We start from the raw sequence: 19,812 nt of genomic DNA on the forward strand, positions 1-19,812 counted from the left end.
AGACGAGAAGGAATGGTCAGAGACGAGAAGGAATGATCAGAGACGGGAAGGAATGATCAGAAACTGGAAGGAATGATCAGAGACTAGAAGGAATGATCAGAGACAGGAAGCAATGATCAGAGACAGGAAGAAAGAATCAGAGACAAAAAGGAATGATCAGAGATGGGAAGAAAGAGTCAGAGACTAGAAGGAATAATCAGAGACTAGAAGGAATGATCAGAGACTAGAAGGAATGATCAGAGACTTGAAGGAATGATCAGAGACAAGAAGGAATGATCAGAAACAGGTAGGAAGGATCAGAAACAGGAAGAAGGGATCAGAGACAGGAAGCAATGATCAGAGACAAGAAGAAAGGATCAGAGACCGGAAGCAATGATCAGAGACAGGAAGAAAGGATCAGAGACAGGAAGAAAGAATCAGTGACAAAAAGGAATGATCAGAGATGGGAAGAAAGAGTTAGAGACAGGAAGCAATGATCAGAGACGAGAAAGAATGATCAGAGACGGGAAGGAATGATCAGAGATGAGAAGGAATGATCAGAGACGGGAAGGAATGATCAGAAACAGGAAGGAATGATCAGAGACTAGAAGGAATGATCAGAGACAAGAAGGAATGATCAGAGACGGGAAGGAATGATGAGAAACAGGAAGGAATTATGAGAGACAAGAAGGAATGATCAGAGACTAGAAGGAATGATCAGAAACAGGAAGGAATGATCAGAAACAGGAAGGAATGATCAGACACTAGAAGGAATGATGAGAGACAGGAAGAAAGGATCAGAGACAGGAAGAAAGAATCAGAGACAGGAAGCAATGATCAGAGACAGGAAGAAAGGATCAGAGACAGGAAGCAATGATCAGAGACAGGAAGAAAGGATCAGAGAAAGGATCCGAGACAGGAAGAAAGGATCAGAGACAGGAATAAAGGATCAGAGACAGGAAGAAAGGATCAGAGACAGGAAGCAATGATCAGAGACAGGAAGAAAGAATCAGTGACAAAAAGGAATGATCAGAGATGGGAAGAAAGAGTTAGAGACAGGAAGCAATGATCAGAGACGAGAAAGAATGATCAGAGACGGGAAGGAATGATCAGAGATGAGAAGGAATGATCAGAGACGGGAAGGAATGATCAGAAACAGGAAGGAATGATCAGAGACTAGAAGGAATGATCAGAGACAAGAAGGAATGATCAGAGACGGGAAGGAATGATGAGAAACAGGAAGGAATTATGAGAGACAAGAAGGAATGATCAGAGACTAGAAGGAATGATCAGAAACAGGAAGGAATGATCAGAAACAGGAAGGAATGATCAGACACTAGAAGGAATGATGAGAGACAGGAAGAAAGGATCAGAGACAGGAAGAAAGAATCAGAGACAGGAAGCAATGATCAGAGACAGGAAGAAAGGATCAGAGACAGGAAGCAATGATCAGAGACAGGAAGAAAGGATCAGAGAAAGGATCCGAGACAGGAAGAAAGGATCAGAGACAGGAATAAAGGATCAGAGAAAGGAAGAAAGGATCAGAGACAGGAAGCAATGATCAGAGACAGGAAGAAAGAATCAGAGACAAAAAGGAATGATCAGAGATGGGAAGAAAGAGTCAGAGACAGGAAGCAATGATCAGAGACTAGAAGGAATGATCAGAGACTAGAAGGAATGATCAGAGACGGGAAGGAATGATCAGAAACAGGAAGGAATGATCAGAAACAGGAAGGAATGATCCGAGACAGGAAGGAATGATCAGAGACGGAAAGGAATGATCAGAGACGGGAAGGAATGATCAGAAACAGGAAGGAATGATCAGGGACTAGAAGGAATGATCAGAAACAGGAAGGAATGATCAGAGACTAGAAGGAATGATCAGAGACAAGAAGGGATGATCAGAGACAAGAAGGAATGATCAGAGACAGGAAGGAATGATCAGAGACAGGAAGGAATGATCAGAAACAGGAAGGAATGATCAGAGACTAGAAGGAATGATCAGAGACAAGAAGGAATGATCAGAAACAGGAAGGAATGATCAGAAACAGGAAGGAATGATCGGAGACTAGAAGAAATGATCAGAGACTAGAAGGAATGATCAGAAACAGGAAGGAATGATACCTGCACATAATACTCCCAGATATTACTCATAACCCTATCTGATACACACAAGGTCTTCTATATACCAGTCACTCAGTGCTAATACCTGCACATAATACTCCCAGATATTACTCATAACCCTACCTGGTACATGAAGTACAATAATCTACTCAGTTTTGTTGTAAACTATTGTGAAAAGAACGTGTTGGAGACGGTAAAATCTGTGTGAATATTCGTAGTGGTGTCTCGTGTAATTTATAAGTTCTTCATACTGTATTACTGACAGCACGCAGACCCTGACATTTGATGTGTTTACCCATGTGCAGGGTCTCCGGGAATACCTGGAAGTAATGGACAAAAAGGTGAAACAGGTAATACAGCATGTGACCGTGTCTGCTATATACCAATCACTCAGTGCTAATACCTGCACATAATACTCCGAGATATTACTCATAACCCCACCTGATACACACGAGGTCTGCTATATACCAATCACTCAGTGCTAATACCTGCACATAATACTCCGAGATATTACTCATAACTCCACCTGATACACGCGAGGTCTGCTATATACCAGTCACATAGTACTAACACCTGCACATAATACTCCCCTCATGTGTTACCATGTCCTCAGGTCATACAACGTCCCCAGGTGTTACCACGTCCTTAGGTGTTACCACGTCCTCAGGTGTTACCACGTCCTCAGCTGTTACCACGTCCTCAGCTGTTACCACGTCCTCAGCTGTTACCACGTCCTCAGGTGTTACCACGTCCTCAGGTGTTACCACGTCCTCAGCTGTTACCACGTCCTCAGGTGTTACCACGTCCTCAGCTGTTACCACGTCCTCAGCTGTTACCACGTCCTCAGGTGTTACCAGGTCCTCAGCTGTTACCACGTCCTCAGGTGTTACCAGGTCCTCAGCTGTTACCACGTCCTCAGCTGTTACCACGTCCTCAGGTGTTACCACATTACCTCCTTGGTGGCATCTTTCCAGGTAACGCTTATGTTCTGATGGAAATTTATTTTTTAGGCTTGAAAGGGGACATTGGGCAGAAAGGCAACAGTGGGACTCCAGGTGAGAGCAAAATCTCATATAACCACCTCCTGCTATCATTCAGGGGCCACCCATGCAAACCCATCCATACGCTCTGTTGTGTCTCCTCTCCTCAGGGGTGAATGGACTGCAGGGGACGAAAGGTGAATCCGGACGCTCCGGCTTTCCAGGTGCAAAAGGAGAGAAGGGCTCCCCCGGTCTACAAGGTACACGCCACCTCCATTCTTATTATACTGTGAGCCGTGGCCACCCCATCCCATGATAAGATTCAAGTAGCGAGATGGAAGAAATGACTAAATCACCTGGGGAGGGGACTCCAATGTCATGAATAAATGGAATATCAGGCAGGGGTATCACCGAGCGCTTGTTAAGAGGACTTTGTATTGTTTTTCATCTAGGAGCCCCCGGGGTCCCGGGACAGAACAGTCATCCAGGTAAGAGGAGATCGGCTGCGTCATGTTGATGATGTTTTTTGGTGGAATTCAGATTATTACCCCCTATGAGGTATCAGCAGGTTACACAGCAGCCGTGGAGGGGGAGCCGCGGAGACCCCTGTCCCTTCACTTGTACTTGTCACTTTCACTCCGTGTGTCATGTTCCGGATTTGCGGCCATTATAACGTCAGTGTCGCTAGATGACTCTGTATTCATTTCTGTCCCAGGCAGCGACATCGTGAGAATTGTTGGAGGAGCAAAAGGTCGAGTGGAGATCAAACGCAACGGAGAATGGGGAACCATCTGTGATGACAGCTGGGACAGTAACGATGGCAAAGTCATCTGCCGGATGTTGGGGTACTCGAGGGTTGTGTCCACATTCACGGCAAGCGCAGGTGAATCTCCTCTTCCACAGCCGCTATAACACCTAAAGTCACAGAGCGGGACTTAAAGGGGTAATCCCAGAATGGGGACGGCACTACTCACTAGAATGAGGTTCCTGAACCCACAGTTCTCCTCCCTGCACCCGTCACACTGAGGAGGATATCACAGTTTGGTAAAGATGTGCCACGGTATTTCCGCCTCTCGCTGGGTGGGGGATTCCTTTTCCCTAGATCACAGGTTGGCGGGGCAAGGAAAATCCAGGATTTCCTCAGTATATCTAAAAAATATTAATCAGAGAGAGGCCACGCCATTGTGTCATATAGAGGTGGTAAAGGCGCAGTATAGAAACGCTGTTCTCACATGAGGTGGAGTGTGATCCTGGGATCGTCCTCAAATCTGTGGTCTGTACATGGTCCTCCAGTAGTCCGACTGTCTGTGGTCTGTACATAGTCCTCCAGTAGTCCTGATCTATCACAGGTCGTGCTGGTGGAGTGTGATCCTGGGATCGTCCTCCTGTCTGTGGTCTGTACATGGTCCTCCAGTAGTCCTGATGTATCACAGCTCGTGCTGGTGGAGTGTGAGCCTTGGATCGTCCTTCTGTCTGTGGTCTGTACATGGTCCTCCAGTAGTCCTGATGTATCACAGGTCGTGCTGGTGGAGTGTGATCCTGGGATCGTCCTCCTGTCTGTGGTCTGTACATAGTCCTCTAGTAGTCCTGATGTATCACAGGTCGTGCTGGTGGAGTGTGATCCTGTGATCGTCCTCCCGTCTTTGGTCTGTACATAGTTCTCCAGTAGTCCTGATGTATCACAGGTCGTGCTGATGGAGTGTGATCCTGGGATTATTCTCCTGTCTGTGGTCCGTACATAGTCCTCTAGTAGTCCTGATGTATCACAGGTCGTGCTGGTGGAGTGTGATCCTTGGATCGTCCTTCTGTCTGTGGTCTGTACATAGTCCTCCAGTAGTCCTGATATATCACCGGTTGTGCTGGTGGAGTGTGATCCTGGGATTATTCTCCTGTCTGTGGTCTGTACATAGTCCTCTAGTAGTCCTGATGTATCACAGGTCGTGCTGGGGGAGTGTGATCCTGGGATTGTCCTCCTGTCTGTGGTCTGTACATAGTCTTCCAGTAGTCCTGATGTATCACAGGTCGTGCTGTAGGAGTGTGATCCTGGGATCGTCCTCCCGTCTGTGGTCTGTATATAGTCCTCCAGTAGTCCGACTGTCTGTGGTCTGTACATGGTCCTCCAGTAGTCCTTATGTATTACAGGTCGTGCTGGTGGAGGGGGATCCTGGGATCATCCTCCCATCTGTGGTCTGTATATAGTCCTCCAGTAGTCTTGATGTATCCCAGTTTGTGCTGGTGGAGTGTGATCCTGGGATCGTCCTCCCGTCTGTGGTTTGTATATAGTCCTCCAGTAGTCCTGATGTATCACAGGTCGTGCTGGTGGAGTGTGATCCTGGGATTATTCTCCTGTCTGTGGTCCGTACATAGTCCTCTAGTAGTCCTGATGTATCACAGGTCGTGCTGGTGGAGTGTGATCCTTGGATCGTCCTTCTGTCTGTGGTCTGTACATAGTCCTCCAGTAGTCCTGATATATCACCGGTTGTGCTGGTGGAGTGTGATCCTGGGATTATTCTCCTGTCTGTGGTCTGTACATAGTCCTCTAGTAGTCCTGATGTATCACAGGTCGTGCTGGGGGAGTGTGATCCTGGGATTGTCCTCCTGTCTGTGGTCTGTACATAGTCTTCCAGTAGTCCTGATGTATCACAGGTCGTGCTGTAGGAGTGTGATCCTGGGATCGTCCTCCCGTCTGTGGTCTGTATATAGTCCTCCAGTAGTCCGACTGTCTGTGGTCTGTACATGGTCCTCCAGTAGTCCTTATGTATTACAGGTCGTGCTGGTGGAGGGGGATCCTGGGATCATCCTCCCATCTGTGGTCTGTATATAGTCCTCCAGTAGTCTTGATGTATCCCAGTTTGTGCTGGTGGAGTGTGATCCTGGGATCGTCCTCCCGTCTGTGGTTTGTATATAGTCCTCCAGTAGTCCTGATGTATCACAGGTCGTGCTGGTGGAGTGTGATCCTGGGATTTTTCTCCCGTCTGTGGTCTGTACATGGTCCTCCAGTAGTCCTGATGTATCACAGGTCGTGCTGGTGGAGTGTGATCCTGGGATCGTCCTCCTGTCTGTGGTCTGTACATGGTCCTCCAGTAGTCCTGATGTATCACAGTTCGTGCTGGTGGAGTGTGATCCTCTGATCGTCCTCCTGTCTGTGGTCTGTATATAGTCCTCCAGTAGTCTTGATGTATCACAGGTCGTGCTGGTGGAGTGTGATCCTGGGATCGTCCTTCTGTCTGTGGTCTGTACATGGTCCTCCAGTAGTCCTGATGTATCACAGGTTGTGCTGGTGGAGTGTGATCCTGGGATCTTCCTCCCATCTGTGGTCTGTACATAGTCCTCCAGTAGTCCTGATGTATCACAGGTCATGCTGGTGGAGTGTGATCCTGTGATCGTCCTCCTGTCTGTGGTCTGTACATGGTCCTCCAGTAGTCCTGATGTATCACAGTTCATCCTGGTGGAGTGTGATCCTGTGATCGTCCTCTCGTCTGTGGTCTGTATATAGTCCTCCAGTAGTCTTGATGTATCACCGGTTGTGCTGGTGGAGTGTGATCCTGGGATCTTCCTCCCGTCTGTGGTCTGTATATAGTCCTCCAGTAGTCCTGATATATCACCGGTTGTGCTGGTGGAGTGTGATCCTGGGATTATTCTCCTGTCTGTGGTCTGTACATAGTTCTCCAGTAGTCCTGATCTATCACAGGTCGTGCTGGTGGAGTGTGATCCTGGGATCGTCCTCCTGTCTGTGGTCTGTACATAGTCCTCCAGTAGTCCTGATGTATCACAGGTCATGCTGGTGAAGTGATCAGATAGAGAAGCCGGGATTTGTATGTCCAAGAAAAAGTAACAGACCGAATCTCAGCGTTGGGTCAAAAAGTTAGTGATTATTTTTTGTATTTAAAATTAGTAGGAAAAAATGATGATGATGGTGTCTAGTACATGGTGGTCTTGCCTGTTCAGGTACTCGTAGGCTATTGGTGGAGGAGTTTTCAGCCAGGAACATACGTGTTCTGTGGAGAGGCGATGACCTGCGTGTCCATCACTCTGATCTCTGTCAGTCCCATAGACAGTGAATCCCTCTCAGCTGCTCCGAAGAGGATCATGTGACATAAACTCCATGTCAAAGATTGTATCATATGATCCCCATCAGAGCAGCTGACTGGCTAAGAAAAATCATGTGATGCACCATGTGACTCTACAGAACCAGGAAGTGGTCTCTATTCAGACCCGTTGTTTGGCACTTTGGGGCTGTTTAATGTGTATTTGCAAGGGCAGTTTTGGAGAAAATGGGGTCCTAGGCAAAAAACAAAAGTAGACCCCCTCCACCCGCCATATTTATACACTGAAACTTAAGGCAACATATATAATCTCACATACATAGTCACTTTACACATTATCTGCACCAGGGTTGTACAGGGGTTAAATGCAAAATCCCTGATGGTCTAGGGCAGTGAAAGGGGTAAATCCTTGGTGGTCTAGGGCAGTGAAGGGGGTAAATCCCTGGTGGTCTAGGGCAGTGAAGAGGGTAAATCCCTGGTGGTCTAGGGCAGTGAAGGCGGTAAATCCCTGGTGGTCTAGGGCAGTGAAGGGGGTAAATCCCTGGTGGTCTAGGGCAGTGAAGAGGGTAAATCCCTGGTGGTCTAGGGCAGTGAAAGGGGTAAAACCTTGGTGGTCTAGGGCAGTGAAGGGGGTAAATGCCTGGTGGTCTAGGGCAGTGAAGAGGGTAAATCCCAGGTGGTCTAGGACAGTGAAGAGGGTAAAACCCTGGTGGCCGTGGGCAGTGAAGAGGGTAAATCCCTGGTGGCCGTGGGCAGTGAAGAGGGTAAATCCCTGGTGGTCTAGGGCAGTGAAGGGGGTAAAACCTTGGTGGTCTAGGGCAGTGAAGGGGGGAAATCCCTGGTGGTCTAGGGCAGTGAAGAGGGTAAATCCCTGGTGGTCTAGGGCAGTGAAGAGGGTAAATCCCTGGTGGTCTAGGGCAGTGAAGAGGGTAAATCCCTGGTGGTCTAGGGCAGTGAAGGGGGTAAATCCCTGGTGGTCTAGGGCAGTGAAGGGGGTAAATACTTGGTGGTCTAGGGCAGTGAAGGCGGTAAATCCCTGGTGGTCTAGGGCAGTGAAGGGGGTAAATCCCTGGTGGTCTAGGGCAGTGAAGGGGGTAAATACTTGGTGGTCTAGGGCAGTGAAGGCGGTAAATCCCTGGTGGTCTAGGGCAGTGAAGGGGGTAAATCCCTGGTGGTCTAGGGCAGTGAAGGGGGTAAATCCCTGGTGGTCTAGGGCAGTGAAGTGGGTAAATCCCTGGTGTGCAGTGGCTCCTCACATGTCTGGTCTCTAGCATGTTCTGCTGCTCTTGTCTCATGGTGTTCCTCTTCCTATCATAGACAGCCACATAACATTCACACCGTCCAGTGCACAGTGGGGTCCACGCCCACAGGAATTAGTGCAGATGCCCATGATAGTATGTGACCACTGAGTCTGACATAAGTGTGAGGTGGGAGTGGTGACCCCCTACAGCTGGCCCTGAATGCTTTCGATCAGCAGCAGGGAGGGCTCGTATGATGCAGCGAACATGACTTTTATCATTTCTTTACGCAGGTGTTGGAAAGATCTTCCTGGATGACGTGCAGTGCACCGGCAGTGAGCAGAGTATCCTTGACTGCATCAAATCAGAGACTCATAATTGCAGCCACAGCGAGGACGCCGGTGTAGAATGCGCCTAAGAGACTGATCCGCTCCGCACCCCACGCTGACCTTAAACGGGCTCTAATTCTGTGCAGTCATAAAATAAAGAAGTCACTATGTACAAACCTTGTTTCTATTGCTGATTTACTATGGAGACCTATATTGGCCCCGTGGGGTGTGGGGGCCCGGCGCTGAACTTCTTCCGCTGCTTTCTGTAACAGGAGAGCTCACTGAATACAGGCTGCGGCTCCGCGGTGGGCACGACCTCAATGTTTCCTTGTGCTGGAAAAAGTCACGCACAGCGAATAAGAATTCATATCTCATTTCTTGGAAATAAGAGCAAAAAGCACGGCGCCACATAGTGCAGGTCAATCAGGTTAGGCAAGCTAAAGGTAGTGACATACCATGCTCACCTAGATATTGCGTAAGAACAATATTGAAAAGGTAATCACAAGGATAGTCCCCAAGTGCTGCTGCCAAGACCCAAACCGGTTAACCGTACGGTCACCGCTTGACAAGATAAATAACGAAAATAGAAAAGGAAGGATCTTATGAGGCGCTGCCACGTGGCTGATAGAAAGTACGGGAAATAGCAAGTGGAATAGTTTAAAATATATCTATTTAACATGAACAATGGTGGCTACGCGTTTCAACACTGAACCAGCGTCTTCCTCAGGCCATATACATCACATGCAATGAAGCTGTATTGCAGCCACGTGGCAGCACCTCATAAGATTCTTCCTTTTCTATTTTCGTTATTAATCTCATTTCTTGTGATTATCGTCAGTTCTCTGATACTTCCCCCCCCCCCCCCCCCCCACAGGGAAACTTTGGCTGTGAGCGGACCTAGTGGTGGCTGAAAGAAGTCAGTAGCAGACCGCTCCCATACAGCGATATCATGTGATTAACCTGCTCAGAATTCCGGTGGACATTAATTGTAATAAAGATGTAGTGAATGTGGAGGAGCTCGTAGTAGGGGCCAAACAAGTTTTGTTATAGGGCTGTATAATTTCTAGTGACCCATGAAGTGATGGCCGCTATCTGCATTACTTCAGATCTAGTGACCCATGAGGTGGTGCCCACTATCTGCAGTACTTCAGGTCTAGTGACCCATGAGATGGTGCCCACTATCTGCAGTACTTCAGGTCTAGTGACCCATGAGATGGTGCCCACTATCTGCATTACTTTAGATCTAGTGACCCATGAGGTGGTGCCCACTATCTGCATTACTTTAGATCTAGTGACCCATGAGATGGTGCCCACTATCTGCAGTACTTCAGGTCTAGTGACCCATGAGATGGTGCCCACTATCTGCAGTACTTCAGGTCTAGTGACCCATGAGATGGTGCCCACTATCTGCATTACTTTAGATCTAGTGACCCATGAGGTGGTGCCCACTATCTGCATTACTTTAAATCTAGTGACCCATGAGATGGTGCCCACTATCTGCAGTACTTCAGGTCTAGTGACCCATGAGGTGGTGCCAACTATCTGCATTACTTTAGATCTAGTGACCCATGAGATGGTGCCCACTATCTGCAGTACTTCAGGTCTAGTGACCCATGAGATGGTGCCCACTATCTGCAGTACTTCAGGTCTAGTGACCCATGAGATGGTGCCCACTATCTGCATTACTTTAGATCTAGTGACCCATGAGGTGGTGCCCACTATCTGCATTACTTCAGGTCTAGTGACCCATGAGGTGGTGCCCACTATCTGCATTACTTTAGATCTAGTGACCCATGAGGTGGTGCCCACTATCTGCATTACTTCAGATCTAGTGACCCATGAGGTGGTGCCCACTATCTGCATTACTTTAGATCTAGTGACCCATTAGATGGTGCCCACTATCTGCAGTACTTCAGGTCTAGTGACCCATGAGGTGGTGCCAACTATCTGCATTACTTTAAATCTAGTGACCCATGAGATGGTGCCCACTATCTGCAGTACTTCAGGTCTAGTGACCCATGAGATGGTGCCCACTATCTGCAGTACTTCAGGTCTAGTGACCCATGAGATGGTGCCCACTATCTGCATTACTTTAGATCTAGTGACCCATGAGGTGGTGCCCACTATCTGCATTACTTCAGATCTAGTGACCCATGAGATGGTGCCCACTATCTGCAGTACTTCAGGTCTAGTGACCCATGAGATGGTGCCCACTATCTGCAGTACTTCAGGTCTAGTGACCCATGAGATGGTGCCCACTATCTGCATTACTTTAGATCTAGTGACCCATGAGGTGGTGCCCACTATCTGCATTACTTTAGATCTAGTGACCCATGAGATGGTGCCCACTATCTGCAGTACTTCAGGTCTAGTGACCCATGAGATGGTGCCCACTATCTGCAGTACTTCAGGTCTAGTGACCCATGAGATGGTGCCCACTATCTGCATTACTTTAGATCTAGTGACCCATGAGGTGGTGCCCACTATCTGCATTACTTTAGATCTAGTGACCCATGAGATGGTGCCCACTATCTGCAGTACTTCAGGTCTAGTGACCCATGAGGTGGTGCCAACTATCTGCATTACTTTAGATCTAGTGACCCATGAGATGGTGCCCACTATCTGCAGTACTTCAGGTCTAGTAACCCATGAGATGGTGCCCACTATCTGCAGTACTTCAGGTCTAGTGACCCATGAGATGGTGCCCACTATCTGCATTACTTTAGATCTAGTGACCCATGAGGTGGTGCCCACTATCTGCATTACTTCAGATCTAGTGACCCATGAGGTGGTGCCCACTATCTGCATTACTTTAGATCTAGTGACCCATGAGGTGGTGCCCACTATCTGCATTACTTCAGATCTAGTGACCCATGAGGTGGTGCCCACTATCTGCATTACTTTAGATCTAGTGACCCATTAGATGGTGCCCACTATCTGCAGTACTTCAGGTCTAGTGACCCATGAGGTGGTGCCAACTATCTGCATTACTTTAAATCTAGTGACCCATGAGATGGTGCCCACTATCTGCAGTACTTCAGGTCTAGTGACCCATGAGATGGTGCCCACTATCTGCAGTACTTCAGGTCTAGTGACCCATGAGATGGTGCCCACTATCTGCATTACTTTAGATCTAGTGACCCATGAGGTGGTGCCCACTATCTGCATTACTTCAGATCTAGTGACCCATGAGATGGTGCCCACTATCTGCAGTACTTCAGGTCTAGTGACCCATGAGATGGTGCCCACTATCTGCATTACTTTAGATCTAGTGACCCATGAGGTGGTGCCCACTATCTGCATTACTTCAGATCTAGTGACCCATGAGGTGGTGCCCACTATCTGCATTACTTTAGATCTAGTGACCCATGAGGTGGTGCCCACTATCTGCATTACTTCAGATCTAGTGACCCATGAGGTGGTGCCCACTATCTGCATTACTTTAGATCTAGTGACCCATGAGATGGTGCCCACTATCTGCAGTACTTCAGGTCTAGTGACCCATGAGGTGGTGCCAACTATCTGCATTACTTTAAATCTAGTGACCCATGAGATGGTGCCCACTATCTGCAGTACTTCAGGTCTAGTGACCCATGAGATGGTGCCCACTATCTGCAGTACTTCAGGTCTAGTGACCCATGAGATGGTGCCCACTATCTGCATTACTTTAGATCTAGTGACCCATGAGGTGGTGCCCACTATCTGCATTACTTCAGATCTAGTGACCCATGAGATAGTGCCCACTATCTGCAGTACTTCAGGTCTAGTGACCCATGAGATGGTGCCCACTATCTGCATTACTTTAGATCTAGTGACCCATGAGGTGGTGCCCACTATCTGCATTACTTTAGATCTAGTGACCCATGAGATGGTGCCCACTATCTGCAGTACTTCAGGTCTAGTGACCCATGAGGTGGTGCCCACTATCTGCATTACTTCAGGTCTAGTGACCCATGAGATGGTGCCCACTATCTGCATTACTTCAGGTCTAGTGACCCATGAGGTGGTGCCCACTATCTGCATTATTTAAGGTCTAGTGGCCCATGAGATGGTGCCCACTATCTGCATTACTTCAGATCTAGTGACCCATGAGGTGGTGCCCACTATCTGCATTACTTCAGGTCTAGTGACCCATGAGGTGGTGCCCACTATCTGCATTATTTCAGGTCTAGTGGCCGCTATCTACTCTCTAAGCCTCAAAATAGACCGACTCTCAAACCTTAGGGGAAGATTCATGAAGACTTTTTTTCCTATTTCTCCCAAGGGCGTTGCTAGGATCTAAAAAGATCAGGGGCACGAGCTCCAAGGTTTACATTTTTGCCCCCCCCCCCCCCCCAAATAGTTTATTGAAGACCGTGTAGCTATGAAACAACTTTTAGGGTACGAACAGACACAGCGTAAACACTGCAGATTTTCTGCAACGGATTCATTGCGGTAAATCGCCAGCATTTTACCGTAGCAGCAGAGAGGGTGAGATTACAACAAATATCGTCCCCACACTGTAGAAAAATGCAGCCAAAAAAACGCACATAAACGGACTTGCGGTGCGGTATCTTCAACTGCAGTATGTCCATTAACTGGTTCCCGGCCGCTGGCTGTGATTTTGCGGCCAGCGGTCAGGGACGGGTCCTTAAAACCCGAGCCATAGACTTTTTACGGCTCGGGTTTTAACTTGCTGCCCGCGCGATCGGGCAGCTGAATGTCGGGTCTCCGGCTGTCCCTGAGCAGAGGATAGAAGCTTTAGCTGCTTCTGTCTTCCCTGATGATTTGTACACAGCGATCAATGCCCGCTGTGTATAGGAATAGAGGCCGCGCCGCTGTCTCTATACCTCCCGGTGATCATGTGACTGGTCACATGATCGCCGGGTGCCGTTACCGACAGACGGTCTTACTAGACCCAGCACAGCCCTATTATTGACAATGGTCACTATGAGAGGGCTGATCTCCCTGCCGTGCAGCTCCAGTTACAGTGGAAAACATGGTGTAAAAGAAAGAAAACAATATATAAAGTTCCCCGAGGTCTTTTTTGACCCTTTGACCTTTGACCCTATTGTAATAGAAAAATAATAAAGTAAAGTGCAAAGTTTTTTTTATAATAAATACACATAAAATACCCACCCCAAAAAAAAACGTTCCCCCCGCCAATCAATCATTGTTGTAACGCTAGCGCTGACCCAATTACCAATATATAAAGATTTACGGTAAACAATGACGATCACAAATAAAAGGTCTATTTTAGGGTAAAACTATGTTATTAGCAAAAAAAAAAAGCTGAAACGTAAAAAGGCTTATTTTTTTACTATTATTTTCAAACTTTATGTATAAAAACGATAAAAAAAGAAACCTGCATTGTCTACGGAAAAAACGTCACAAAAATCACGTCGTTAGCCCAACAAATAAAAAAGTTCTAGCAATTTAACTAACGCGTGCTAAAAAGGGCTAAACGGTGTCTGGTCCTGAAGGCTCAAAATAGCGCGGTCCTGAACTGGTTAATGCTGCGCATTCGTAGCTCTTCCGCTACAGGTTTTCCCATTGAATTCAATGTGGTGCTTAAACCCGCAATAAGGTTGTGTGTGTAGCGATATTTGCAGCGGAATCACAGCGATTACTCCGCAAGTAAGAAAAAATAAAAATAAAGTTATCCTTACCCAGAATTCCCTGCTTCTTCACCAGTCCGGCCTCCCTGGATCCAGTTGCAGGCCATGTGACCGCTGCAGCCAATCACAGGCCAATCACAGGCTGCAGCGTCACCTGGCCTGCAACGTCATCCCAGGAGGTCGGACAACGTGCCAAGAAGAGGGAGGGGGTAAGTATTTACTTTTTTTTTCCAGTGCTGCGTCGCAGACGCACCACAATGTGGTGCGGTTTTCCGGATGGCGTTCCCTGCAGTGTTCAGGGCGGATACGATGCCCAGCGTGGCACAGTGTATCCGCACTAAATACGCTGTGTGTGTTCCTACCCTTAGAAGGTGAGAGGCTTAGATACACCCGCTCATCAGTGCACGGTCCTGTCATTACTTATACCCTGTAGACACACCAGTCCTGACCCACATAATATGTCCCGTCATAAACACTAATGTATATATAATAATATTACTCCAGATAACAGAGTCATACACTGACCAAATAATAATATACAACTACCACATAAAACTACCACACCATGACCACAAAGACCACTAATACCGCCACACCATGACCACAAAGACCACTAATACCGCCACACCAAGACCACAAAGACCAATAATACCGCCACACCATGACCACAAAGACCACATAAAACTACCACACCATGACCACAACGACCACATAAAACCGCCACACCATGACCACAAAGACCACTTATACCGCCACACCATGACCACAAAGACCACTACTACCGCCACACCAAGACCACAACGACCACTAATACCGCCACACCATGACCACAAAGACCACTAATACCGCCACACCAAGACCACAAAGACCAATAATACCGCCACACCATGACCACAAAGACCACATAAAACTACCACACCATGACCACAAAGACCACTAATACCGCCACACCATGACCACAAAGACCACTACTACCGCCACACCAAGACCACAACGACCACATAAAACCGCCACACCATGACCACAAAGACCACTAATACCGCCACACCATTACCACAAAGACCACTAATACCGCCACACCATGACCACAAAGACCACTAATACCGCCACACCAAGACCACAAAGACCACTAATACCGCCACACCATGACCACAAAGACCACTACTACCGCCACACCAAGACCACAACGACCACATAAAACCGCCACACCATGACCACAAAGACCACTAATACTGCCACACCATTACCACAAAGACCACTAATACCGCCACACCATGACCACAAAGACCACTAATACCGCCACACCAAGACCACAAAGACCAATAATACCGCCACAACATGACCACAAAGACCACTACTACCGCCACACCAAGACCACAACGACCACATAAAACCGCCACACCATGACCACAAAGACCACTAATACCGCCACACCATTACCACAAAGACCACTAATACCGCCACACCATGACCACAAAGACCACTAATACCGCCACACCAAGACCACAAAGACCAATAATACCGCCACAACATGACCACAAAGACCACATAAAACTACCACACCATGACCACAAAGACCACTAATACCGCCACACCATGACCACAAAGACCACTACTACCGCCACACCAAGACCACAACTACCACATAAAACCGCCACACCATGACCACAAAGACCACTAATACCGCCACACCATTACCACAAAGACCACTAATACCGCCACACCATGACCACAAAGACCACTAATACCGCCACACCAAGACCACAAAGACCACTAATACCGCCACACCATGACCACAACGACCACATAAAACCGCCACACCATGACCACAAAGACCACTAATACCGCCACACCAAGACCACAGAGACCACTAATACCGCCACACCATGACCACAACGACCACTAATACCGCCACACCAAGACCACAACGACCACATAAAACCGCCACACCATGACCACAAAGACCACTAATACCGCCACACAGCCCCCATACAGTCCTATAGCAGGATTACACTGCAGCTCTGCAGGATATAATCACACTGTAGATGTTATATAAATAAATATATATATGATTTTGTGATGGATGATCCATAATGCTTATATTCCCTGTATTAAATTGAATTATGAATTATTGAGCAGAATGCCGGATCATGCAGAGATGTCACTTCTATTCCATCTGCAATGACCTCCCCCCCCCCCCCCACCCCTATTTCAGAAATATATATACAATCTCTGAATGCTCTGTAACCTTGATAAGTAAGCAGTTAGCAGTCTGGCTGAACGCCCAGACATGAAGTTATCACATTCCTTATTAATTGTCTCCATTTCATTATCCACATACATACTTCAAATAACTCCCACACCTCCTCCATTAAGAGACTTGCCAGAGAATTTGCAGGTGTTAAGTCTAACGTAAACATCTAAGGAATGAATGAATGCTATTGGCTGAATCAGAGTTACTGTCATATTGTAAATGATCAACAGAAATCAAACTTAATCCGCTTTTGAAAGATATTGTTGTGATTGTTTATGGCAATAAACCTCACAGGAGTATATTTGAGAAAACAATCAATGTCTGTGTCTCTTACTTCTCTCCGATATATATCGATATAACCTATGATCTGGATAAATTCCCAAAGTGAGTGTCTAAAATTTCAGTCAAATATATTTTGAGCCATTGACTTCCTCAACAATACAATACAATCACATACCAGGACTACACTGGAGCTCTGCAGGATATAATCACACTATATATGTTATGTATATAAATGTAATATCACCTCCTCTATAATGTAATATCACCCCCTCTATAATGTAACATCACCCCCTCTATAATGTAATATCTCCTCCTCTATAGTGTAATATCACCTCCTCTATAATGTAATATCACCCCCTCTATAATGTAACATCACCCCCTCTATAATGTAATATCGCCTCCTCTATAATATCACCTCCTCTATACTGTAATATCACCTCCTCTATACTGTAATATCACCTCCTCTATAATGTAATATCACCCCCTCTATAATGTAATATCACCTCCTCTATAATGTAATATCACCTCCTCTATAATGTAATATCTCCTCCTCTATAATGTAATATCCCCCCTCTATAATGTAATATCACCTCCTCTATACTGTAATATCACCTCCTCTATACTGTAATATCACCTCCTCTATAATGTAATATCACCTCCTCTATAATGTAACATCACCCCCTCTATAATGTAATATCTCCTCCTCTATAGTGTAATATCACCCCCTCTATAATGTAATATCACCCCCTCTATAATGTAATATCACCTCCTCTATAATGTAATATCACCTCCTCTATAATGTAATATCACCCCCTCTATAATGTAATATCCCCTCCTCTATAATGTAATATCACCCCCTCTATAATGTAATATCACCTCCTCTATAATGTAATATCACCACCTCTATAATGTAATATCACCCCCTCTATAATGTAATATCACCTCCTCTATAATATCACCTCCTCTATAATGTAATATCACCTCCTCTATAATGTAATATCACCTCCTCTATAATGTAATATCACCTCCTCTATAATGTAATATCACCTCCTCTATAATGTAATATCACCTCCTCTATAATGTAATATCATCTCCTCTATAATGTAACATCACCTCCTCTATAATGTAATATCACCCCCTCTATAATGTAATATCACCTCCTCTATAATGTAATATCACCTCCTCTATAATGTAATATCACCTCCTCTATAATGTAACATCACCTCCTCTATAATGTAATATCACCTCCTCTATAATGTAATATCACCTCCTCTATAATGTAATATCACCTCCTCTATAATGTAATATCACCCCCTCTATAATGTAATATCACCTCCTCTATAATATCACCTCCTCTATAATGTAATATCACCTCCTCTATAATGTAATATCACCTCCTCTATAATGTAACATCACCCCCTCTATAATGTAATATCCCCTCCTCTATAATGTAATATCACCTCCTCTATAATGTAATATCACCTCCTCTATAATGTAACATCACCTCCTCTATAATGTAATATCACCCCCTCTATAATGTAATATCACCTCCTCTATAATGTAATATCACCTCCTCTATAATGTAATATCACCTCCTCTATAATGTAATATCACCTCCTCTATAATGTAATATCACCACCTCTATAATGTAATATCACCTCCTCTATAATGTAATATCTCCTCCTCTATAATGTAATATCACCCCCTCTATAATATCCCCTCCTCTATAATGTAATATCACCTCCTCTATAATGTAATATCACCTCCTCTATAATGTAACATCATCTCCTCTATAATGTAATATCACCTCCTCTATAATGTAATATCACCCCCTCTATAATGTAATATCACCTCCTCTATAATGTAATATCACCTCCTCTATAATGTAATATCACCCCCTCTATAATGTAATATCACCTCCTCTATAATGTAATATCACCTCCTCTATAATGTAATATCACCTCCTCTATAATGTAATATCACCTCCTCTATAATGTAATATCACCTCCTCTATAATGTAATATCACCCCCTCTATAATGTAATATCACCTCCTCTATAATGTAACATCACCTCCTCTATAATGTAATATCACCTCCTCTATAATGTAACATCACCTCCTCTATAATGTAATATCACCTCCTCTATAATGTAATATCACCTCCTCTATAATGTAATATCACCTCGTCTATAATATCACCTCCTCTATAATGTAATATCACCTCCTCTATAATGTAATATCACCTCCTCTATAATGTAATATCACCCCCTCTATAATGTAATATCACCTCCTCTATAATGTAACATCACCTCCTCTATAATGTAATATCACCTCCTCTATAATGTAACATCACCTCCTCTATAATGTAATATCACCTCCTCTATAATGTAATATCACCTCCTCTATAATGTAACATCACCTCCTCTATAATGTAATATCACCTCCTCTATAATGTAATATCACCTCCTCTATAATGTAATATCACCTCCTCTATAATGTAATATCACCTCCTCTATAATGTAATATCACCTCCTCTATAATGTAATATCACCTCCTCTATAATGTAATATCACCCCCTCTATAATGTAATATCACCCGCTCTATAATGTAATATCACCCGCTCTATAATGTAATATCACCCCCTCTATAATGTAATATCACCTCCTCTATAATATCACCTCCTCTATAATGTAATATCACCCCCTCTATAATGTAATATCACCTCCTCTATAATGTAATATCACCTCCTCTATAATGTAATATCACCCCCTCTATAATGTAATATCGCCTCCTCTATAATGTAATATCGCCTCCTCTATAATATCACCCCCTCTATAATGTAATATCGCCTCCTCTATAATGTAATATCTCCTCCTCTATAATATCACCTCCTCTATAATGTAATATCACCCCCTCTATAATGTAATATCACCCCCTCTATAATGTAATATCACCCCCTCTATAATGTAATGTCACCTCCTCTA

At 45.4% G+C, this 19,812-nt stretch overlaps 1 protein-coding gene across 2 annotated transcripts in view; it reads left to right on the top strand.

The window, feature by feature from the left end:
* Window positions 1–8,872, top strand: part of MARCO (macrophage receptor with collagenous structure) — a 60,697-nt gene extending 51,825 nt beyond the window's left edge. Inside the window, exons 12-17 of one of the 2 annotated variants that reach the window (XM_075831035.1) lie at window positions 2,409–2,453; window positions 3,114–3,158; window positions 3,254–3,343; window positions 3,536–3,571; window positions 3,799–3,966; window positions 8,661–8,872. In XM_075831035.1, the coding sequence (XP_075687150.1) occupies window positions 2,409–2,453; window positions 3,114–3,158; window positions 3,254–3,343; window positions 3,536–3,571; window positions 3,799–3,966; window positions 8,661–8,785 (509 nt within the window). In that variant the 3' untranslated portion in view covers window positions 8,786–8,872. Of the gene's footprint in view, window positions 1–2,408; window positions 2,454–2,716; window positions 3,092–3,113; window positions 3,159–3,253; window positions 3,344–3,535; window positions 3,572–3,798; window positions 3,967–8,660 lie in introns of those variants that run through there. The other variant, XM_075831036.1, reaches the window with a different exon arrangement.
* The last annotated feature ends 10,940 nt before the right edge of the window (window positions 8,873–19,812 follow it).

This window comes from Rhinoderma darwinii, chromosome 6, assembly GCF_050947455.1.
Source record: "Rhinoderma darwinii isolate aRhiDar2 chromosome 6, aRhiDar2.hap1, whole genome shotgun sequence".
Lineage (NCBI taxonomy): Eukaryota > Metazoa > Chordata > Amphibia > Anura > Rhinodermatidae > Rhinoderma > Rhinoderma darwinii.